The 19,358-nt window shown below is 44.0% G+C and overlaps 2 protein-coding genes across 2 annotated transcripts; one reads left to right on the forward strand and one right to left on the reverse strand.

Moving 5' to 3' along the window:
- The first annotated feature begins 363 nt into the window (after nt 1-363).
- On the forward strand, nt 364-11,938 carry TSGA13 (testis specific 13). The gene is made up of 6 exons (XM_042467817.1): nt 364-485; nt 3,060-3,132; nt 5,465-5,671; nt 8,140-8,228; nt 9,259-9,365; nt 11,745-11,938. Exons 1-6 carry the CDS (start codon nt 463-465, stop codon nt 11,936-11,938), a joined length of 693 nt encoding a protein of 230 aa, XP_042323751.1. The 5' UTR covers nt 364-462.
- A 2,692-nt stretch (nt 11,939-14,630) lies between these two features.
- LOC121931792 (tubulin alpha-3 chain-like) lies at nt 14,631-19,150 on the reverse strand. The gene is made up of 3 exons (XM_042469817.1): nt 18,955-19,150; nt 17,834-17,982; nt 14,631-15,614 (listed from the first exon to the last, which is right to left on the reverse strand). Exons 1-3 carry the CDS (start codon nt 19,133-19,135, stop codon nt 14,631-14,633), a joined length of 1,314 nt encoding a protein of 437 aa, XP_042325751.1. The 5' UTR covers nt 19,136-19,150.
- Nucleotides 19,151-19,358: the final 208 nt, after the last annotated feature.

Consider the following 19,358-nt stretch of genomic DNA (forward strand, 5'->3'; position numbering starts at 1 on the left):
GAATGTTTGCTCTAGAATTTTCATGTCTGGGACAGGCTTCGTTGGGGTATGGGAGTCCCACCAGCCACCTACCAATGGGACGCACTTCTCGCTGGCTACTCTGATGTGCATTGACAATGAGAATGGCTACAGAGTCGCCCAGATGCTTGACCCTTGTGACTCCAGAAGTTTTGCAAGCAGCCGCAATGTCTTGTTGCTCCCAAGAATGAGGCAGCCCTACCAGGGTGGGCTGCTGTGACCCATTTCCCACATCTCCAGGTGACCTGTCAATTCTGTGATTCAATAATAGCTACCTACATCTGGCATAATAATAGCTATGTCTCCATAGCTATGTCTCCCAGTACTGTGCATGTCTATGTGTCTTCAAGGTGCTTATTGACTTGTGGTGATCCCAAGAGTTCCATAGGGTTTCCTAAGTTTCTTAAGTCCATTTCCAAAGGACAGCTGCCAGGATTCTGTGAGATGGCGCCAATGAAGTCAAGGGGGTATGATATTGATCTAACAGTGTAGTTTAGCTATACTTCAGTCTTCCATTATCCCATGCTCAGACCCAAAGTTGGGAAACGTAACTGATTTGGACTATAATTTCCATAATGACGTCAGGTAATTTATGACCTATGACAAACCTAAGGTATCCTGGGGTTTTGTTGGAAAGATTTGTTTAGAGGAGGTTTGCCATTGCCTTCCCCTGAAGCTGAGAGAGTGTGACTTGCCCATGTTCACCCAGAGCCTTATTGTATTAAAAACAAAACTGGCAAGGCAAATAGAGAAGGTGCGTTTGAGTGGGTTTCATGGCTGAGCTGGGAATCGAATCCTGGTCTCCAGAATCATAGTCCAACACCCCAACTACTGTTCCACGATCACCATCCTTAAATATATTATTGTATATTTTTGCTACATTTTGTCCCACATTGAAAATCCCCTCATTCTCAGGGATTTGGGGACATGTAATTAAAAAACTGAATTTTTTGAGTTTCTGACTCTGTAATGGGTGACATTCAGGTTTTGGTGGAAAGCCACTGGGTGATTTGGGGCACGTCACATTCTCTCAACCTCAGAGGATTGCAGTGGCAAGTCCCTCTGAAGAAGCTTGCCAAAAAAAACCCATGATAGGTTTGCATTAGGGTTGTCATAAGTTGGAAGTGAAGGCACACAACAATTCAAAAAAACTTTGGACTAAAACCCAAAACAGATTCGCAGCCCACTCACTGTCCCCCCCACCTTTATGGTTGATTTCTTTTTAGTTGCTCTCTATGACTTATGGGCTGGTAAGTGTTTTGTTATTTTTATGATGCCTGATTATTTTATGTCGGTACAGATTGTTGTTTGTTTAAAAGGATCTTAGCCACCTTGTGCGCTATGTTTGGAGACTGGAAAGCAGCAATGAAAATGTCATTGCAGCAATAAAGGAAATCAATTAATGTGCCTCAAGTCCAGATGCAGGAGATGAGTTGGCTATTTTTGCCCTTGGCCCAAGATCCTATCTCAAGAAGTGTTGTTGTTCTGTTCTTTCAAGGAATTTCCCACATATGGTGATCCTATTATGGGTTTATCTTGGCAAGATTTCTTCAGAGAAGACTTGCCATTGCCTTCCTCTGAAGCTGAGAGAGTGGAACATGCCTAAGGCCACAATGCAAAGTGGATAAAAATCAATTTTTTTAAAAAAAATTAAAAATTGGATGTATTTAAATTGGATTTCTAAAATTTGAATTGGGTTTCTTTAAATTAAATGCTTTTTAAGGGAAAAATCTATCTTAAGGTAGTTTTCTATTTAAGATACATTATGGTCCAAAGGTTATTCATTATGAAATTGGAATCATCTTTTAATTAGGTAGCATGAGAATATATGTTTGTGCAATGCTTACATTTTTGGGTAAATGAACTCCATGAATCCATTCACAATGTCATGATCTCTCAGAGGTTTCTGTAAGATTATTGAGGAATTCTTCTATCTAGAGTGACATTGCAATACATGCGTGGCTTTACAGTTCTCAAAACTGTGAATTTGTGTCTGCAGAGATCACAATCCCATTGTGTTTTAAGATTTCTAAGCTTTTCATGTGTCAACTGGGCTAATAGCCTAATTTTTTAAAAAAGATATTTTGTTTATCCACATCAGCCAAAAAACATTTGATGGGACTTCAGCATCCATGGATTTTGATATCCACAGTTAGTCCTGGAACCAAATCCCAGTGAATACCAAGGACCCGCTGTATTTTGATATTTCATATTTGGAGATAGCATTTTTTGAGAGATCAGTGACCTTCCAGGAACACGAGTTTAAGTTCCCAGGAAAAAAACATTGCTTCCCTAAGGCAAGTATTCAAAACCATCAAATCTAAAGTGCTGCCTCCTTCCCTCAAGTAATGGGCATTTTCTCTTGAAATCTGAGATAAAGGATCTCTTTGCACCCAAGGCAATAATCCAGTCTGTCTGCCTGCCCCTTGTTGTGTTCCCAGCCAAACTTCTCAGGGATATCCTGATCCGATCACTGCTTTTGTTAAAACCAGAATCCCATTTTCAATTCCTGGAACAAGTCATCCAGATGACCCATTGCGTAGGGCTAGTTTAAAGGTTTAAATATAGTTTCAAAATCTAAATTAGGCACGCATAGCTGGCATACATCCCCACTCTGTGTATGTTCCGTGTCGCTTGAGTCTTCCCAGTCTGAGCCACTCCAAATTTCCACAGTCTAGGCAATTATAACCCCACTACAAACCCCTAAAAAACTCTGCTATCCCCTTTCTGTATTTCCATTTTGGTGAGCTCTGTACACGGTGTTTGTCTGGATTGCTTTGTGTGTGTGATTATATTCTGCATTTTTCTATATAAAACTCTATTAATTCAACCAGAACCAGGAGTCCTCCCAGTTAGTACTGTTATATATTGGTGCCCACAGTCCAAAGGTTATCCAACCCTCTTGCAAAGCTAATTTCCCCAGCATTTGAAGTGTCATTGACAGCTGGTGGGGACCCCCCGTTCCTCCATCTGTTGTTTGAGTAACAATGTGTAGTACCTTACTATTGACAGTTTTGGTGTGTTGGCATTTTTCTTTCTAGGGACAATTTGTGCACAATGCAGACCGAGTTCTGTCTGAAGCGTGAGGCGTATTACACGCACCATCCCAACTTGGTAAGTGGAAGTCCCTTTTGTGAGACATTTAGCCCTCTCTCTCAGAGAGCTTTGATGCTGCAGTAAAATACAATTCCCAGAATTCCAAAGCATTGAATTCCTCATCAGTGCTTGATCATTACCAAAACCACAAGTTTTTCTCACCAAAGCTTGGGAAATTGACATCCCTCCTGCGACTATATTACAACATTTTGGAACAACAACATTAGACTACACATTTTGGGAAATACAGTACCCTGAATCCCTCATATTGGTGGGTAGATTCTGGTACAAAAGATAACTGTCCATAGCTTTGATCCCAGGGCTCATTCCCACTTACATTTAAACCAGTTTGGGATTTGCCTTTGCTCCATGTTGGTAAATCGATTCCAAAAGGTCTGTCGTTCCCACTATGAAAGTGGGTCTTTTCATTATCCCCTTGTATTCGTTCCTTTTTTTTTGCATGATTGTCATCCCCACTAGTTTGCGCTGCTTCAAACTACATGTCAATCATCTTTGCGTCATCAGTGACATAAGCGGCAGCCAAGGTACCTGGGCTTGGGAACTATATAATATATATATAATAAAGTGATAGAAGATTTGATTCATTGGTTTTGCAACTACTTGCCTACTGGGTTTTTTTGTACGTTTGCCTCATTTTATCGCAACAGAAATCAATCAAAGTAGGATCGGAACTGGTTTCAAATGAGAATGACAGTCATATAAACTGATCAGCAATTCACTTTAAATCATAGTGGGAATGAGCCCCCAGACAAGCTTTTCACTTACAAGACATTTTCCCTCCAAATGGACTATGTTGTCCACCTTTGTATCGTGATGTCACTTGTTGCTTTGTGTCACTACCTGCAACCATCACAATGACAAGATGCTGGCCAGTAGACAGGAGTGGTCCAGCATCCAAGGACAAGTATTTGCAACAAAGGTGGAAAAAAGGCACCCACCAGCAAGAATCAGAAGGGCAGGAAATCAATACAGAGCCTAGGGTTCTCTCCATGCAAATGGGATACAAATAAAGGAGATCAGCTGAAAGCAAATCATAATGGGAATTGAAGGTTTTCTGAGGGACACATGAAAACTGCATTTCTAATGGTGGTGACATTTTGGGATGTTGGGTAAGGATTCTGGGAACTGTACCTCTTTCTGGAAACAAGGCCTGCTCAATTTAAAATTACAAATCCCTTCATATAACCCCCCACAAATTTCAGTGTGTATTCCCAGCTCAAAGAACCAGAGTGCATATTTTGGTAAAAAACAAAATTGTTTGCAATTGTAGTTGTACAGATAAAAGGTGCCAGGCAGTACATTTGATACATTTGGGGCTATTTAGTTTAGAAAAGAAAAGGCCAGTAAGGGGGAGACAAGATAGCAGTATTTAAAATTATCCATGGTGCATAAAGATAATACTAGAAACACTTGATAATGACAGTAGATAATGTGAGCAAGACAAAACTAGCAACACCAGATCAAAGAGAGTACTAGAAACACTACATATCCAGGGGTAGCTGTGTTGGCCATATAGCAGAGCACACTATCATCCACAATCCACAAAAAAGAGATACCTTTATTGGACCAACCAAATTGCACATTATACATGTTGCAAGCTTTTGAAGCTCCACTGGCTTCTTCATTGGGCAAAGGTGTTTAAAACGATGCCGGGGGGGGGGGGGGAAATTGACAATAGATTTTTGTGGGGTTTTAGGGCTATGCAGCCATGTTCTGGAAGAATTTATTCCTGATGTTTCGCCTGCCTTTGACCACAGATGCAGGTGAAATGTTAGGAATAAATTATTCCAGAACACAGCCACACAGCCCAAAAAACCCCACAAAAAACTATTGTGGGATACTGGCCGTGAAAGCCTTCAACTTCACAAAATTGATGGTGTTAGTCTCAGCCCTGCATTTGGTCAAAATGTTGTGGTGGTTGTCCAAATGATACTAGAATCTGGAATCATCTACTAAAGCTGAACGTGTGGATAAAAAGGAAGTGTTTGTCTACACAGCATGCAGTTAACTTGAGAAACTCACTTCCACAAGATGTAGGGATGTCTGCCAACCTGGAGGGCTTTAAAATAGGCCTGGGGAAATTTGTGGAGGAAGGGCCACCAGGTCAGTATGGTCACAAGCTACGTCTTGCATCAGTGGCAATCTGCTTTTGTGTATCATTTTCTAGGGAGCACAAGATGGAGTGTGAAGCAAAACTCATGCACCCTGATTGTGCAAAAAGAAAGTTGGGCTACATAAGCCATTGGCTTCATCCAACATGGCTCTTCTTATGCTCTTGTCTAGATCTATCATGCACTCTTTTCTGTTCCCCTTTGCTTTCTTTTTCAAGACTCAGTATTTTGTCCCTGTGACCGATGTTGAATTTCGAGAGCGCTTGGAGCAGCACCAGGGAGAGATTGCCGTCATGTTGAGATCTTCGGAGTTCAATCAAGACAAGACCACCTTGATTGTGACTAACAACCCACTCCCTCTGCTCATTTCTGGTCAACACCTGTCCACACCTTTCCGTTTTTTCCCAGAAGACTTGCTAGCAAAGGTAGGCTGTTTGGTCTTGCTAAAATATAAAGAGTACTATCCTGTGTGGAAAGCCAACTTGGTGTAGTGGTTTGATCATTGGACTAGGGACCCGGGAAAACAGGGCTCCAATCCTCCGTCAGCCATAGAAACCTACTGAGCGGCTTCTTTTAGCCGCAGAGGAAGGCAATATGATACGTCATCTGAATTTTCTGCATAAGAATGATGTTTTCAGAAGAGAAAATAATATTTTCTGTGCAGAAAATGCCATTTTGTTGCAAGAAAAACACACACAAAACCATTTTTTCCCTTCTCTTTTTCTTCCTTCTGTTTTTTACTCTTTAGTGGCATCTGCACTGGAGAATTAATGCAATTTGACACTGCTTTAAATGCCATGGCTCACTGCTATGGAATTCTAGGATGTGTAGTTTTGTGAGATATTTAATCTTCTCTGTCAGAGAGCTGTGGTACCACAACAAACTACAATTCCCAGGATTCCCTAGCACTGAGCCAGGGCAGTTAAAGTGGTGTCAAAGTGCATTAACTCTGCAGCATGGCAGCAGCTTTTCATTGTGTATTATTTTGATTGTACCTGAGGCTGTTTGTACTAAAAACTAATAAAATAAATCTCTGAATTATAATAGTGTGCGTCAAATCTAGGCCATCACAGCTCACTTTTTTGGGTCGTTGTGGATTGTGGAATTCTGTTCTGTTCATGAAGTGACCAACAATGTCCCACACAGACGTACTTTGTAAGCAGCACAGCTCATCCCAACATGGCCTTTTCCATGTTGTTAGAGACCAAGGGGATCAGTGGGGATGCGTCCAGTTATTTTGCTGTGGCTGCACCTTCTGCAAGGAAGTTGTCTGCAGGGACCTCCCAAGGATTCCCAGAGGTTCTCTGAATACCTGTCACAGTGCATCCAGTTACAGGAAAATAGCTGAATGTGTCTCCATTGACCCACTCGCTCTTCAAGAAGACAGAAATAGCCATGTTGGGGGGGGGGGGGGGGAGAGCTATGCTACTTGCCAGATGGGTTTGGGGAGGTGGGAAAGACACCTATGAAGATGTCTGACATTTATGTCTCCTGATGTGGGATTTTGGCCATGTGTTTTTTGTGGCAAATATGTTCTGATCTGATCTTCAAAGATTCCAGCAGCTCTGGTTTTCTTCTCATCGGGGTTTCCCAGTACTTAGGAAATCCATTTTATTTTCTATTGATCAAATATTTTCAAATATTCTTTCCATCCCTATTTTGTGTTAGAACAAGGTCAATCTCCCACCAAACAGAAAAACCAAAGGAACCCAGACATAGATCACCAAGTATTTCTGTTTTTCATTATTATTATTTTTCTCCTTCATTTTTAGGCCTGGTGTGTCCTGGTGGTGAAAAATTGAGTCTTAGACTATTCAGAGTAATCCAACAAACTGTTAATGGACTACAACACGGCCCACATATTTGTGGGTACAATAACTGCAATTTCATTTACTTCCAGCTAAAGGTGACCATAGAGTCACACTGGAAGATCTCCATATGCCTACACAGCCCACCTCCTCAGTCATCTGGAGGTCCTCCAGCACAACTCTATGGTCAAGTTCAACCAGAAATATAGGGTTCGCCATTATCTGCAGTTTTTAGTAACTGCGTTATTTTTTGGGAACATATCCCCTGCAGATACAGGGGTAATATTGTACATTTCCCCCCTCTGTGCTCACTATTCTCTGCTGCCTTCCCTCTTTCTTGAGTTATTCAAGATGCTGAACCTTAACTCCCCAAATGGTGTCATACCTTGGACAGCTCAGTTGCATTTTGGACCAAAACCAACATATTCGCTGTCTCACTTACAGGGGAGGTATCATTTTGACCAGTGTCTTTCACTGTTGCATACATCTAGCTAATGTTGAGTCAGACTTTCCTGTATTGCTATTTGAGCTCATTGCTCTCTTGGCCTGGGAGATTATCAGAAAGGGGATGGAGCGAAACCCATCCTTATCCTGTCCATGATAGCGATCACGTGAAAGACTTTCACTCTTGATGCCCTGATCCTGTCATACACCTGTCAGTGAAGTGGAATTGCATTAATGGGTTCTTTTAATGCAAAATGAAGGGCAAGGATGGGATAATTCCACCTCACTGAGGTGGTGTCATATGAATGCCTTTCACGCAATCGGTGTCATTTGTGCTTTCTGGACAGGACAATGTCCAGATCAGCGCTATGTCATCTGAAAGCCCTTTCCGTGATTGCATGGGAAGGACGGGACAAGGACGGGACAAGGATTTTCCCCATCTGATAATCTCTCTTGTCTCTGGAGGAGCAGAAAATAAGATCACTGCATCTTCCAGCCTGCAGATTATTACAAACAGCTATTGTGACACCTCTCGGTCTTCTTTTGCTGCACTCTAAGCACGCTCAACTCCATACCCATATTTCAAGGGCTGTCTTTTGACCAATTGTCTCCCATCTTTCTCATATGCTGTAAACATTCAGGTGCCATCCTATCTGCCCCCTGTGAAAATGCCAGAGCAGCAGCTCTCGAGGCCAACTGTAAAGAAGCTGAAAAAATCGTCTCCGTTCAGGTAAAATCGTGATGCCCACTGTAATAAAAGCAGGCATTAACGAATTTAAGGGCCGGTCAGCCCAGTGTAATGGTTTGAGTGTTGGTCTATGACTCTGAAGACCAGGGTTCTCTTCCCACCTCATCCATGTAATCCACTGGATGACCTTGGGCAAGTCACACTCTCTCAGCCTCAGATGAAGGTCATGGCAAACCTCCTCTGAACAAATCCTGCCAAGAAAATGCCATGATAGGCCAGGTTTGCCTTAGGGTTGCCATGTTGGAAATGTCTTGAAGACACACAGCAACAACAATTTAAGGACATGAACGTATATCAGAAATCTGAGCCAGTAGCTTCCTATGCAGGAGAAGGCAGTAATACTTAAAACACAATTGAAAAAAACTCCAATAAGAGATCTCTGCCCACCTCTGTCTTTTGTGTATGTATGTGCCAGTGTGGTTTGAGCATTGGACTAGGATTTTGGAGACCAAGGTTCAAATCCCTGCTCAGCCATGGGAACCCACTGAATGGCCTTGGTCAAATCACACTCTCTCAGCCTCAAAGGAAGACAAAGGCAACCCCCCATGAGCAAAGCTTGCCAAGAAAACCCTGTGATAAGTCCACCATAGGGTCATCATAAGTCAGAAATGACTTGAAGGCACACAACAACAAAAGTAAAAGTTTTGCCAACTTGTATTTCCAATTTTCTAAGCCACCTGGGGTCCCTTGGTGGGAGAAAGGTGGAGATAGATAGATTGAATAAATACATAAATAATAACATTTGGGATGGCTGGGGCTGAAAGTCTGACTTCGAAGGCTAAGAGTGGAGCTCCTTTGTTCCACTTGGCAAAGTTTTGCTGTACCTCGTCTTTCTCCACTATCTGTTCAGGATTAAAGTTACAGGAACCCTGTCCTATTTCCAACCTGGCAACCCTAACACCCAGCCACATCTTCCAGATACCCTTCAAGGGTAGTCCCACAGATAGCTCACTGCAGTAGTCAAGACAGGATTGTATCCTAAATGAACAAACGTATTATGTCCCATTATCAGGTTTGCCAACAAAAACGATTTCGTGACGGAAGCTCATTTTTCCAAGAATTATGCTGAGAAGCGGCTGCAGAGACTGTACCCCAACTTGCGGACTCACATGAGACCAGGTAAGAAATTATCTTCAACTCAAGGGAGGAAGGGAAGACTTCCTTTTGGGGAAAGGGCCATAGATCAATAGCGAGGTTCATTTGGGAAGAAATATCTCATGGAGTTCAAGAAGAACCACCTCATGAAGAAATCAGTGGTGAAGTTCCTTCTTGAAGAAATATCTCATGAAGAATATTCATCCATGTCTTCATGAATATTTCATGAAGACATGTCTAGCCTCAATTTCTAGCACCTCCAGTTAAGGCAAAGGGGTGAAGTATAGCTCTTAAGATGTCATGGAACTGCAACTCCCATCAGCACTAGCCATCATAGCGAAATGTACCTCTATCCCGAAGGAAAGAGAAAATAGACCCAATTTGAAAGTAAGCCAATTCACATGATTAATTATTACACATGAAGAGCGAACTTGTGGTCATTCACGTGAATGATTGCTTCACATTTCTTCTTCTCCATGCATATGTGTAGGGGGGGGCACGTTGAAGTGCGCGCGCGCGCGCGCGCACACACACACACACACATATTTGTGTGCAAATATACATATGCATGCACACATAACAACCCCCCCCCCCCATAGGGTCCTGCTCTCTCCCAAATGGCCGACATTCCCTTTGCTTGTCTTCCCTTCAGGAAGAAACCGAAGGGAAGACAAGCAAAGCGAAGGCTGGCTGTCACCCATTTGGGAGAGAGCCAAGGCCTATGCATCCTAGAGGGAACTCTGGGATACATTGCCAGTGGCTCTCTCCTAGATGGGCGACCTTCCCTTTGCTTCTCTTCCCGCTTAGCAAGGAACCGAAGGGGAAGAGAAGCGAAGGGAAGGAGGCTGTCACTCATTTGGGAGAATGAAGCCGATGCTTCCCAGAGTTCCCTCTGGGATGGGCAACCTTCTCTTCCCCTTCTGTTCCTTGCCGGGAAGAGAAGGCTCTCCGCCTGGCAAGGAATAGAAGGGGAGGGGAAGCGAAGGGAAGATTGCAAGGAATAGAAGGGGAGGGGAAGCAAAGGGAAGGTTGCCCATTTGGGAGAATGCCGCCAATGCACCCCAGAGGGAACTCTGGGAAGCATCGGCCTCACTCTCCCAAATGAGTGACAGCAAAGGTCAGTTGTCACCCATTTGGGAGAGAGCCGCAGCCTATGCACTGCACCATGGGACATGTGAGGATGCAAACTTGCATTCCACACCAATATCACATCGGATTGGCTGCGAATTCACCTTGGAATAAGATTTGTGAATTCACTAGTTCACCGAATTTACCCATTTTTGGATTGACTTAGGATCTGCCCCGGAATGACTGCACAATGACAGCAATTACATGTGAGAATCTCTTGTGAATTAACGTGAATACACATGATTGTCTCGGGTTGGCATTGGATTGGCAGCGATTGGACTGGAAGTTTTTGTAGTGTGATAACAGCCTTTGAAAGCTTATTTTACAATGTCTTTTGCTCAATTAGTCTCAAATATACTACAAGAGATTAAAATTAGTGTAAAAGAGATTCCATCCAAACATTAGGGCTGCGTCTGCACTGCCAAATAAATGCAGTTTGACAATGGCTTTACCTGCCATGGCTCAATGCATTGGAACGCTGGGATGTATAGTTTTATGAGATAGTTTGGCCTCTCTGACAGAGAGCTCTGGTGCCACAACGAACTACAAATCCCAGGTTTCCATAGGATGGAGCCATGGCAGTTAAAGCGATGTAAAACTGCATTAATTCTGCAGTGTGGCAGCATCCTAGGAAGATCTTGCTGACTATAAGAGCTGTTTGATGGTGGACTGCCTTGTGGTCCCTTGCAACTCTTCTTCCAACCTCTTATTTTCACTTTGATTCAGTTTTCTGGCTTTCTGTTTCCAATTACAAAGCAGCTTCCTGTTGAAGGGTCAGAATCTCCAAGCGGGAGGCCTTTTCACATTACCCAGTTATAGCAGTATGATTCCACTTTAACTGCCATGGTTACATACTCTGGAATCCATTTTTGGCTTCATTGAGCTAGATGGAGAGCACCAGTGCCTCATCCAACTATAAAGCCCAGCATCCCCTAGGATGTTGTTATGGTGATTAAAGTACAGTGGAATCGCAGCCCAATAACTGTGTAGTGGGAAAGAATCCAGAGATTTGCCGTTATACGGAGAGGGACAGAGATTTAAGAAACTCGTAGCAACTATCCCATCCCTAGTACTTTCTGAGTATAAAGCCACGCTGTCATGCGGGCAAACTATAACTGGCCGTTGTCTCCAAATTATTTGCTTGCTTCGTTTTTGCATGCAATAATGAAACATTTCAAACATTTTTTACCTACTATGCATGGCCATAGAATTCTGTGCTCTTCTGATGACCTTCCCCCTTCCTCCCTTCCGCTGTTGGTTATTTTTGACTCCCAGGTCAGCCAGCGATGGAATCCCTTCCTAGCATCCAAGGCTTTCCTGCCCCAAGGATCCAATGGGAACCTCTCACCATGTCCTGCTTGACCGAACTGCATCCTACGCTGACTGTGCCGGGAAACAATGGCTTCCGATATGGGAAGGCTCCCCTCTGGATTGTGAACAGCTCCGTGGTGTCGAGAAATATCAAATAAAAGCCCCGTCCCACCTTCCTGCACAGTCTGTTTCAATCCTTCTCCATGAATCCATCTTGGTGTCTGATGCCACCGAAACAGAGTACAAGTATACCTTAGTTAATACAGTACCCTAAGGAGAACCGATCACGGAGTTTTCTTGGCAAGATTTGCTCAGAAGAGATTTGCCATTGTCTTCTCCTGAGGCTGAGAGAGTGTGACCAGCCCAAGGTCACCCAATGGGTTTCATGGCCGATTTGAGGAATCCAGAGTAGTAGTCCAACCACTAGGCCACACTGGTGCTATTAGACATCACTTTAAGTGTTGTATCTCCATGCTATGGAATCCTGGGATTTCCAGTTTTACAAAATCTGCAGTCTTCATTGCCAAAGAGTGCTGGTGCCTCACAAAACTACAAATCGCAAGAGTCAGTAGGGTGGAGCCATCATAGCTAAAAGTGGTATCAAACTGCATTCTTTATACAGTGTAGATGCACCCCAAGTAGACAAGGGCAGAAAACAGAGCAAATGTTGCTGGAGGTTCTGGTACTACTACATAGTTCTTGTTTTGTTTTTTTAAATCCATACTTGGCAAGGATGAAATTCTCAGCAACAGCTGCAACTTTTTTTATTCCCATCCTTGTGTTGGTTTGTTTTTCAATTTGGAGACATACCAGATTATAAAAAGTACCCATGGGCAAGTGCACAGCCGTTGTTGTAGTTCATGCTCAGTTTCTTTGGCCACTCTGCCAGTGACATTGTAGTGTTTGCATACTGCAGTTCCAGTATGTATGGCGGGAAAGGTAAGGTAATGTTGGCAACCTTTTCTCCCCCATTTTCTCCTTTTAAATTTTTTGAGATAGACATACATACGTGTGTGTATTTATAATCATTATGAATCCTGTGACACCTATGAGACTAAGGAGCGGCCTGCAGCCGCCCCTTTTAGCGTTGGATTGGAGCTGGAGCAACTACATGCTGCAGCCCCAATCTCTGCTTCCGCAGCACAAAAAGGAGCCATGCTCCTTTTTGTGCCCTGGGAAAGGCGCCATAGCTGCCGGTGCATGGCTTTTCCATGCTACTCTGGCACTGAGTATAGACACAGCACCAGAGGAGCGTTGTGATGCTGTGCATCATGTGGAGCATTGTGGCATCATGCTGGTCTGGGGGTGGAGTCAGGACATGCGTCATGTGGACACAGCACCCTAACTCCACCCCTAGGCTCGCCTTTCCTGCCAGTCTTTACAGCCCCTAACTGCAAGAAAGAAATCTCTAGCTCAAGTTTATGGGGTCTGGAGTCCTTTGACAAGGTCCTCCGTGATATTCTTGCAACAAGGTAGTAAAATGTGGGTTAGACAATGCAACTGTTAGCTGGATTTGTAATTGGTTGACTGACCAAACCCAAAATGTGCTTATCAATGGCTTTGTTTCATCCTGGAGAGAAGTGACCAGTGGGTGCCATTAGGTCCCGCCCTGTTTGCTTGGCTTTTTTCCCCATGTGGAGAAATTTGTGTATATGATATATCTGTTTCCCAAACCCTGATGAAACCTAGACCTAAATCCATTCCTCATAAATTGGCATCCTAATAGTGGCATACTCAGGTGTGAGTTAACTCCTTTCTTTGCCACCTCTCAGACCTACCACAGATGCATGGCTATTCTGTGCCTATTGGAGAGTGTGAGCATGGAAATCATAGAAGCATCTCCCTTTGTCACTCTAGCAGAATGTGAAATGATTACATCGGCCACTGAGACCTCTGGAAGGCCACTGCTAATGTTGTTAACAGGGCTCATTCCCACTTACATTTAAACCGGTTTGGGATTCGCCTTCGCTCCATGTTGGTACATCAATTCCAAAAGGTCCATCGTTCCCACTATGGAAGTGGATCTTTTCATTATTCCCTTTGAATCACTTCTTTCTGGGGACAGTTGTCATCCCCACTAGTTTGTGCCACTTCAAAATGTAGGTCAATCATCTGTGCCTCATCAGTGGCGTATGCGGCAGCCCGAAAATATATATGTAACAAATTGATAGAAGATTTGATTCTTTGGTTTTGTAACTACTTGCCTCACTGATTGCAAGTAGTTGCAAAATCAATGCAACAAATTTTCTATCAATTTTAATACAGAGACATAGCCGTGTTAAACTAGGCTATATGTATGCAATGTATCTTGTAGAACCTTAGAGACTATCTGTGCAAAACAAGCTGTAGCCTAAGCTTCTGTAGACTTGGATCTACTTTTTCAGACGCAGATACATATGAAGATGTAGACTTAAGTCTATGAAAGCTTATCCTATAACTTCTTTTTGCATAGTTAATGTCTTGTGCTGCTACAAGACCTCTTTGTATCCTATAAATACTTAGAATTGTTGAAACCTAAGAGCTGGAAGGGGCCACAGGGGTCAACTAGTCCAATCCCCTCTCATACAAGAACACACAACTATAGCAATGCTGAAAGGAATACAGAGGAAAGCAATACACAGTTGCTGTGTGTCCTTTCTCCTAGCTGAAAATGAAAGCAAAACCTGTCCATAGAAGAAAGCTATGACCCTTTTTCCCTCTGTTGCATGTTTTATTTAGTTACAAAAAATAGGTGATCATATTCTAGACAGTAGTGAAAAATAACATTTCATTCAGATAACTTCATCCAGGGATATCAAGAGGTTTGGATGCCACAGCCTTACAAAACTCTTCCACTCCAGCGATAGATGTTCAGTATTCTTGGTCGTCTTCTGCATCAGAGCCATGGTCACCAGAGTCTTGCCCAACCTCTTCGTAATCCTTCTCTAGTGCAGCCAAATCCTCCCGAGCTTCAGAGAATTCCCCTTCCTCCATGCCCTCCCCGACGTACCAATGCACAAAAGCCCGCTTGGCATACATCAGGTCAAATTTGTGATTGAGCCGGGCCCAGGCCTCCGCAATTGCCGTGGTGTTGCTCAGCATGCAGACGGCTCTCTGCACCTTTGCCAGGTCTCCCCCTGGCACCACTGTGGGGGGCTGGTAGTTGATGCCCACCTTGAACCCAGTTGGGCACCAGTCCACAAACTGGATGGACCTCCTGGTCTTGATGGCGGCAATGGCCGCGTTGACGTCCTTAGGCACCACGTCGCCCCGGTAGAGGAGGCAGCAGGCCATGTATTTCCCACGGCGAGGGTCGCATTTGACCATCTGGTTAGAAAACTCGAAACAGGTGTTGGTGATTTCCGGCACAGAGAGCTGCTCATGGAAGGCCCTCTCGGCAGAGATGATGGGAGCGTAGGTGGTCAAAGGGAAATGGATGCGGGGATATGGCACCAGGTTGGTCTGGAATTCAGCCAGGTCTACATTCAAGGCACCATCGAATCTTAAGGAAGCTGTAATGGATGACACGATCTGGCTGATCAACCTGTTGAGGTTGATGTACGTGGGATGATCCACATCAAGATTCCGGTTGCAGATGTCATAGATGGCTTCGTTGTCCACCATGAAGGAGCAGTCAGAGTGCTCCAGGGTGGTGTGGGTGGTTAAGATGGAGTTATAGGGTTCTACCACTGCAGTGGAGATCCGTGGGGCTGGGTACACGGAGAACTCAAGCTTGGCCTTCTTCCCAAAATCAACCGAGAGCCGCTCCATTAGGAGAGATGTAAACCCTGATCCTGTGCCTCCCCCAAAGCTGTGGAAGAGCAAAAATCCTTGGAGGCCACAGCACTGCTCAGCCTGAAAAGGGTGAGTGAGAAAGGAGATTGACTCTAATATCTGTTTGCTTTTTCTGAAACAAGGATGCTGTTGTTGTATGCCTTCAAGTCATTTTTTCATGGGGATTTCTTGGAAAGATTTATTCGGGGGGGGGGGGGCGGTTAGCCTTTGCCTTCCTTTGTGGCTGAGAGAGTGTGACTCAGCAAGTTCACCCAGAGGGTTTCCATGGCTGAATGGGGATTTGAATTCTTTTCTACATAGTTGCAGTCCAACACTCAAACTACTACACTGAGCTTCAGACTTGGAACAGGTTTGGACCAGAGGCAGCTGGTGTCTCCCATGCCAGTGAGGTAAAGCCGCTCCTGGTTTTAGTGTGAACTTTAGAATTCTCTATCCTCCTAAATAGTTCCAGCAATTGTAGATACCACCCATAAGAGCAGACTGAAACCTAGAGTTTATTCATCACCCATCACAGTAATGAAAGGTGTATCCACGCTGCAGAATTAAAACAGTTTGACACCACTTTAACTACCCTGACTCTGTTCTACAAAATCCTGGGACTGGGAGTTTGGTGAGATATTCAGCCTGGAATGTTAGAGAGCACTGGTGCCTCACCAGTCTATAAATCGTAACCACCACTTTGAATTGTGCAAGGAAGCAAACTGGGAGCCAGTAAAGCTGGTGTAGCAAGGGACTTGCATGGTCCCTGCAATGTGCCCTAGTTAACTCACCCTGGGTAATCTCTACCATTTTGTGCCATTTTGGCACGGCAATACAGTCCAGTTTTGTGGGGAGGTCTCAAAGGGCTGTATTTCTGGAACAAAAATTGGATTTATTCTCATTGCACGCTTGGTTGCATACAAGGCCAAGGCTGCTGGTGGTTTAGATTTTCAGCTTATAATGTTTGACCCCCAGAATAGAAGCATAGAATCATAGAGTTGGAAGAGACCCCGAAGACCATCCAGTCCAACCTCTCACCATGCAGGAACTCTCAATCAAAGCAGCCCCGACAGACGGCCATCCAGTCTCTGTTTAAAGACCTCCAAGAAAGGAGACTCCGCCACACTCGGAGAGTGTGTTTACAAGGGAGACTCTTCCTCTAGGTGGGAAAAGTCTTGGCAATGGACCACAGGTGGCTCCAAGATCATATTTGTGGCTTTTAGGGTCCCACAGGAACCAATATTTTTAAACTTCACATTACTCTCAAACGTTCTCTGGGGGAGTAAGTAACTTCCATGTTCGACTTCCTGTGGTAAAAAGAAGTCTTCCTGGACCTAAAATGACCTCAGCAGTGGAGAGGAACATTGTGAAACTTCCACCATTCACATCAGAGGGCATTTGGGGCAAACATATCCTGAAACTCTTCTATGGAGAGTGTGAAGTGCGAGGGTGGGGGAGAATCTATGGTACCTTCTGGGTGTGTAAGAAGGGGAGAACACTGATATGCTTTGGGTATGCAAGGAAGGATCATTGATATCTTCTGGCTGTGCAAGGGGGTCCCTGAGACTCTATAGGTGTGCAAGGGGGGGAATCTCTGATATCCTATGGCTATGCAGGGGAAAATCAAAGAGGGAGGGAATTTCTGTACCTTCTATGCAAGTGTGGAAACTCTGATATCTTCTGTCTATCCAAGTGGAGGAATCTCTGATACCTTCTGGTTGTGCAAGGGGAGAGGGGTCACTGATATCTTCTGGGTGTTCAGAGAGAGAATTTCTGTACTTTCTGGGTTTGAAAGAGGGGGACTCTCATATCTTTGGATGTGCAAGTGGGGGATCTCATATCTTCTGGGAGGGTGGACGTATTCAAGTATTAGAAGGGGTGTCACATTGATGATGGAGCAAGCTTGTTTTTCTGCTGCTCCAGAGACTAGAACATGGAAAAATGGATGCAAGCTACAGGAAAAGAGATTCCAGTTCAACATTAGGAGAAACTTCTTGATAGTAAGAGCTGTTCAACAGTGGAACAGACTCCCTTGAAGAAAGTGATGGAGTCTCCTTCCTTGGAGGTCTTTAAGCAGAGGCTGGATGGCCATCTGTCAATGGGGATGCTTTGATTGTGAGTTCCTGCATGGCAGAATGGGGTTGGACTTGATGGCCCTTCTTGGGGTCTCTTCCAACTCTATGATTGTATGAAATGCAGCCCTTTAATCACCAACAGCCATTGATCCCTGCTCTCGATATGCCGGGCTGATTCAGACAAACTGATTCAATAAGTATCAATAAGAAAGGCTTTGAACTCACCATTTTACGAATCTTCTCAAGGACTGTGTCAATTAGTTCTTTCCCGACGGTATAATGGCCCCGGGCGTAATTGTTGGCAGCATCTTCTTTGCCACTGATCAACTGCTCCGGGTGGAAGAGTGAACGATATGACCCTGTATGGATTTCATCTGTAAGACAGGATAGGTCACAAGGGATGGCTGAACCGGTCAGCACAGTTTTTCTCAAAGAGAAAAAGCCATACAGCTCAGACACATCATTTTCTCCTCCCCATCTTATCCTCCAATATTTCACATGTGAAAACTAGCATGTGTGTGATGAAGCAACATCAGAGTGTGGCCAAGATGGGAAAAAGTTATAAATGAGGAAGAACACACAAAGTAGGAGAGGTTGCAAGAGTTTGCTTTTGCCTAAGCCAACTGGGAAGGGCAAGATCTTCTCCTTCTCCCTCTGCTGAATTAATGGAGCGCTAACTACTTTTGCCCTTTGAGCTCAGTATGAAGCAATTGAGGAAAGCCGAGGACAAAGGAGGAAAAGAGGAGGAGAGGAGGAAAAGAGGAGGAGAGGGAAAAAACTGGGACAGTTTTAAAATGAGTAGAAAAGCAGGGTGACAGAATCAGGATGTTCCTGCCAAATCGAGGCAGTTGGAGGGTCTGGAATCCCTCAGCCATTATTCTGGGGTTGTACTCCATGTAGGAACTCTCCTAGGCTCTGACCTATGGTTTTACCCTATGTTTTAACATGAAGCATTACAGTGGACCCTTGATGTCCGCTGGGGTTTGGATCCAGGACCGCTGTGGATACCAAAATCCATGGATGCTAAAGTCTCATTAAATACAGGGTCATAGTATAATAATAATAATAACAATAATAATAATAATAATAAATTTATTTATATTTCTCCGCCTCTCTCTGCAGATTGAGGCGGGGTTACAACCCGATAAAAACACATATAATTACAATCAATAAAATGACAATACATCACTTCACCAATAATAATGTCAAAATAGTGTCCCTCATATAAAATAGCAAAATCAAGGTTTGCTTTTTGGAATTTATATTTTTAAAAATATTTTCAGGCCATGGATGCTTGAAACCATGGATAAAAAAATTAATGGATACGGTGGGCTGACTGTTTTTACCTATGACTGATGGTTCCAGATCTATGAACACCGCCCTAGGGACATGCTTCCCTGCTCCTGTTTTACAGAAGAAGGTCTCAAAGGAAGAATCCACTTGGTCCGCCAGAACGGTGCTTGAGATGGTCCCATCAGGCTGGATTCCATGTTCCAAGCAATACAGCTCCCAACACGCATTCCCCATTTGGACACCAGCTTGGCCCACATGGATGGAAAGGCACTCCCTCTGAAATGAAGACATAATGAAAGCTATAGTGAGGCAAGGCAAAAGTACACAATGGGCCCTCTGCAGCTACAAAATGCTTGTTCAATGGGCAGAGATAGCTGGCGACTATTAGCTAATGAACAGCGCACAAATCTAGTGAGGCAGCGCCTTCACCAGGGTAAGTGTCGCCCAATGCAGTAAC

The sequence above is a fragment of the Sceloporus undulatus genome, chromosome 5, assembly GCF_019175285.1.
Source record: "Sceloporus undulatus isolate JIND9_A2432 ecotype Alabama chromosome 5, SceUnd_v1.1, whole genome shotgun sequence".
Classification (NCBI taxonomy): domain Eukaryota; kingdom Metazoa; phylum Chordata; class Lepidosauria; order Squamata; family Phrynosomatidae; genus Sceloporus; species Sceloporus undulatus.

Bases quoted from the DNA above. Each gene is read 5' to 3' on its own strand.
- LOC121931792 (XM_042469817.1), bottom strand. From the start codon at position 19,135: ATGGGGAATGCGTGTTGGGAGCTGTATTGCTTGGAACATGGAATCCAG. The intron at 17,983-18,954 runs GTAAAAACAGTC...CCTGTCTTACAG, and splicing joins TCTGGAACCATCAGTCATAG to ATGAAATCCATACAGGGTCA. The intron at 15,615-17,833 runs GTGAGTTCAAAG...CACCCTTTTCAG, and splicing joins TTGAGAAGATTCGTAAAATG to GCTGAGCAGTGCTGTGGCCT.
- TSGA13 (XM_042467817.1), top strand. From the start codon at position 463: ATGGCGCCAATGAAGTCAAGGGG. The intron at 486-3,059 runs GTATGATATTGA...TTTTCTTTCTAG, and splicing joins GCGCCAATGAAGTCAAGGGG to GGACAATTTGTGCACAATGC. The intron at 3,133-5,464 runs GTAAGTGGAAGT...TTCTTTTTCAAG, and splicing joins ACACGCACCATCCCAACTTG to ACTCAGTATTTTGTCCCTGT.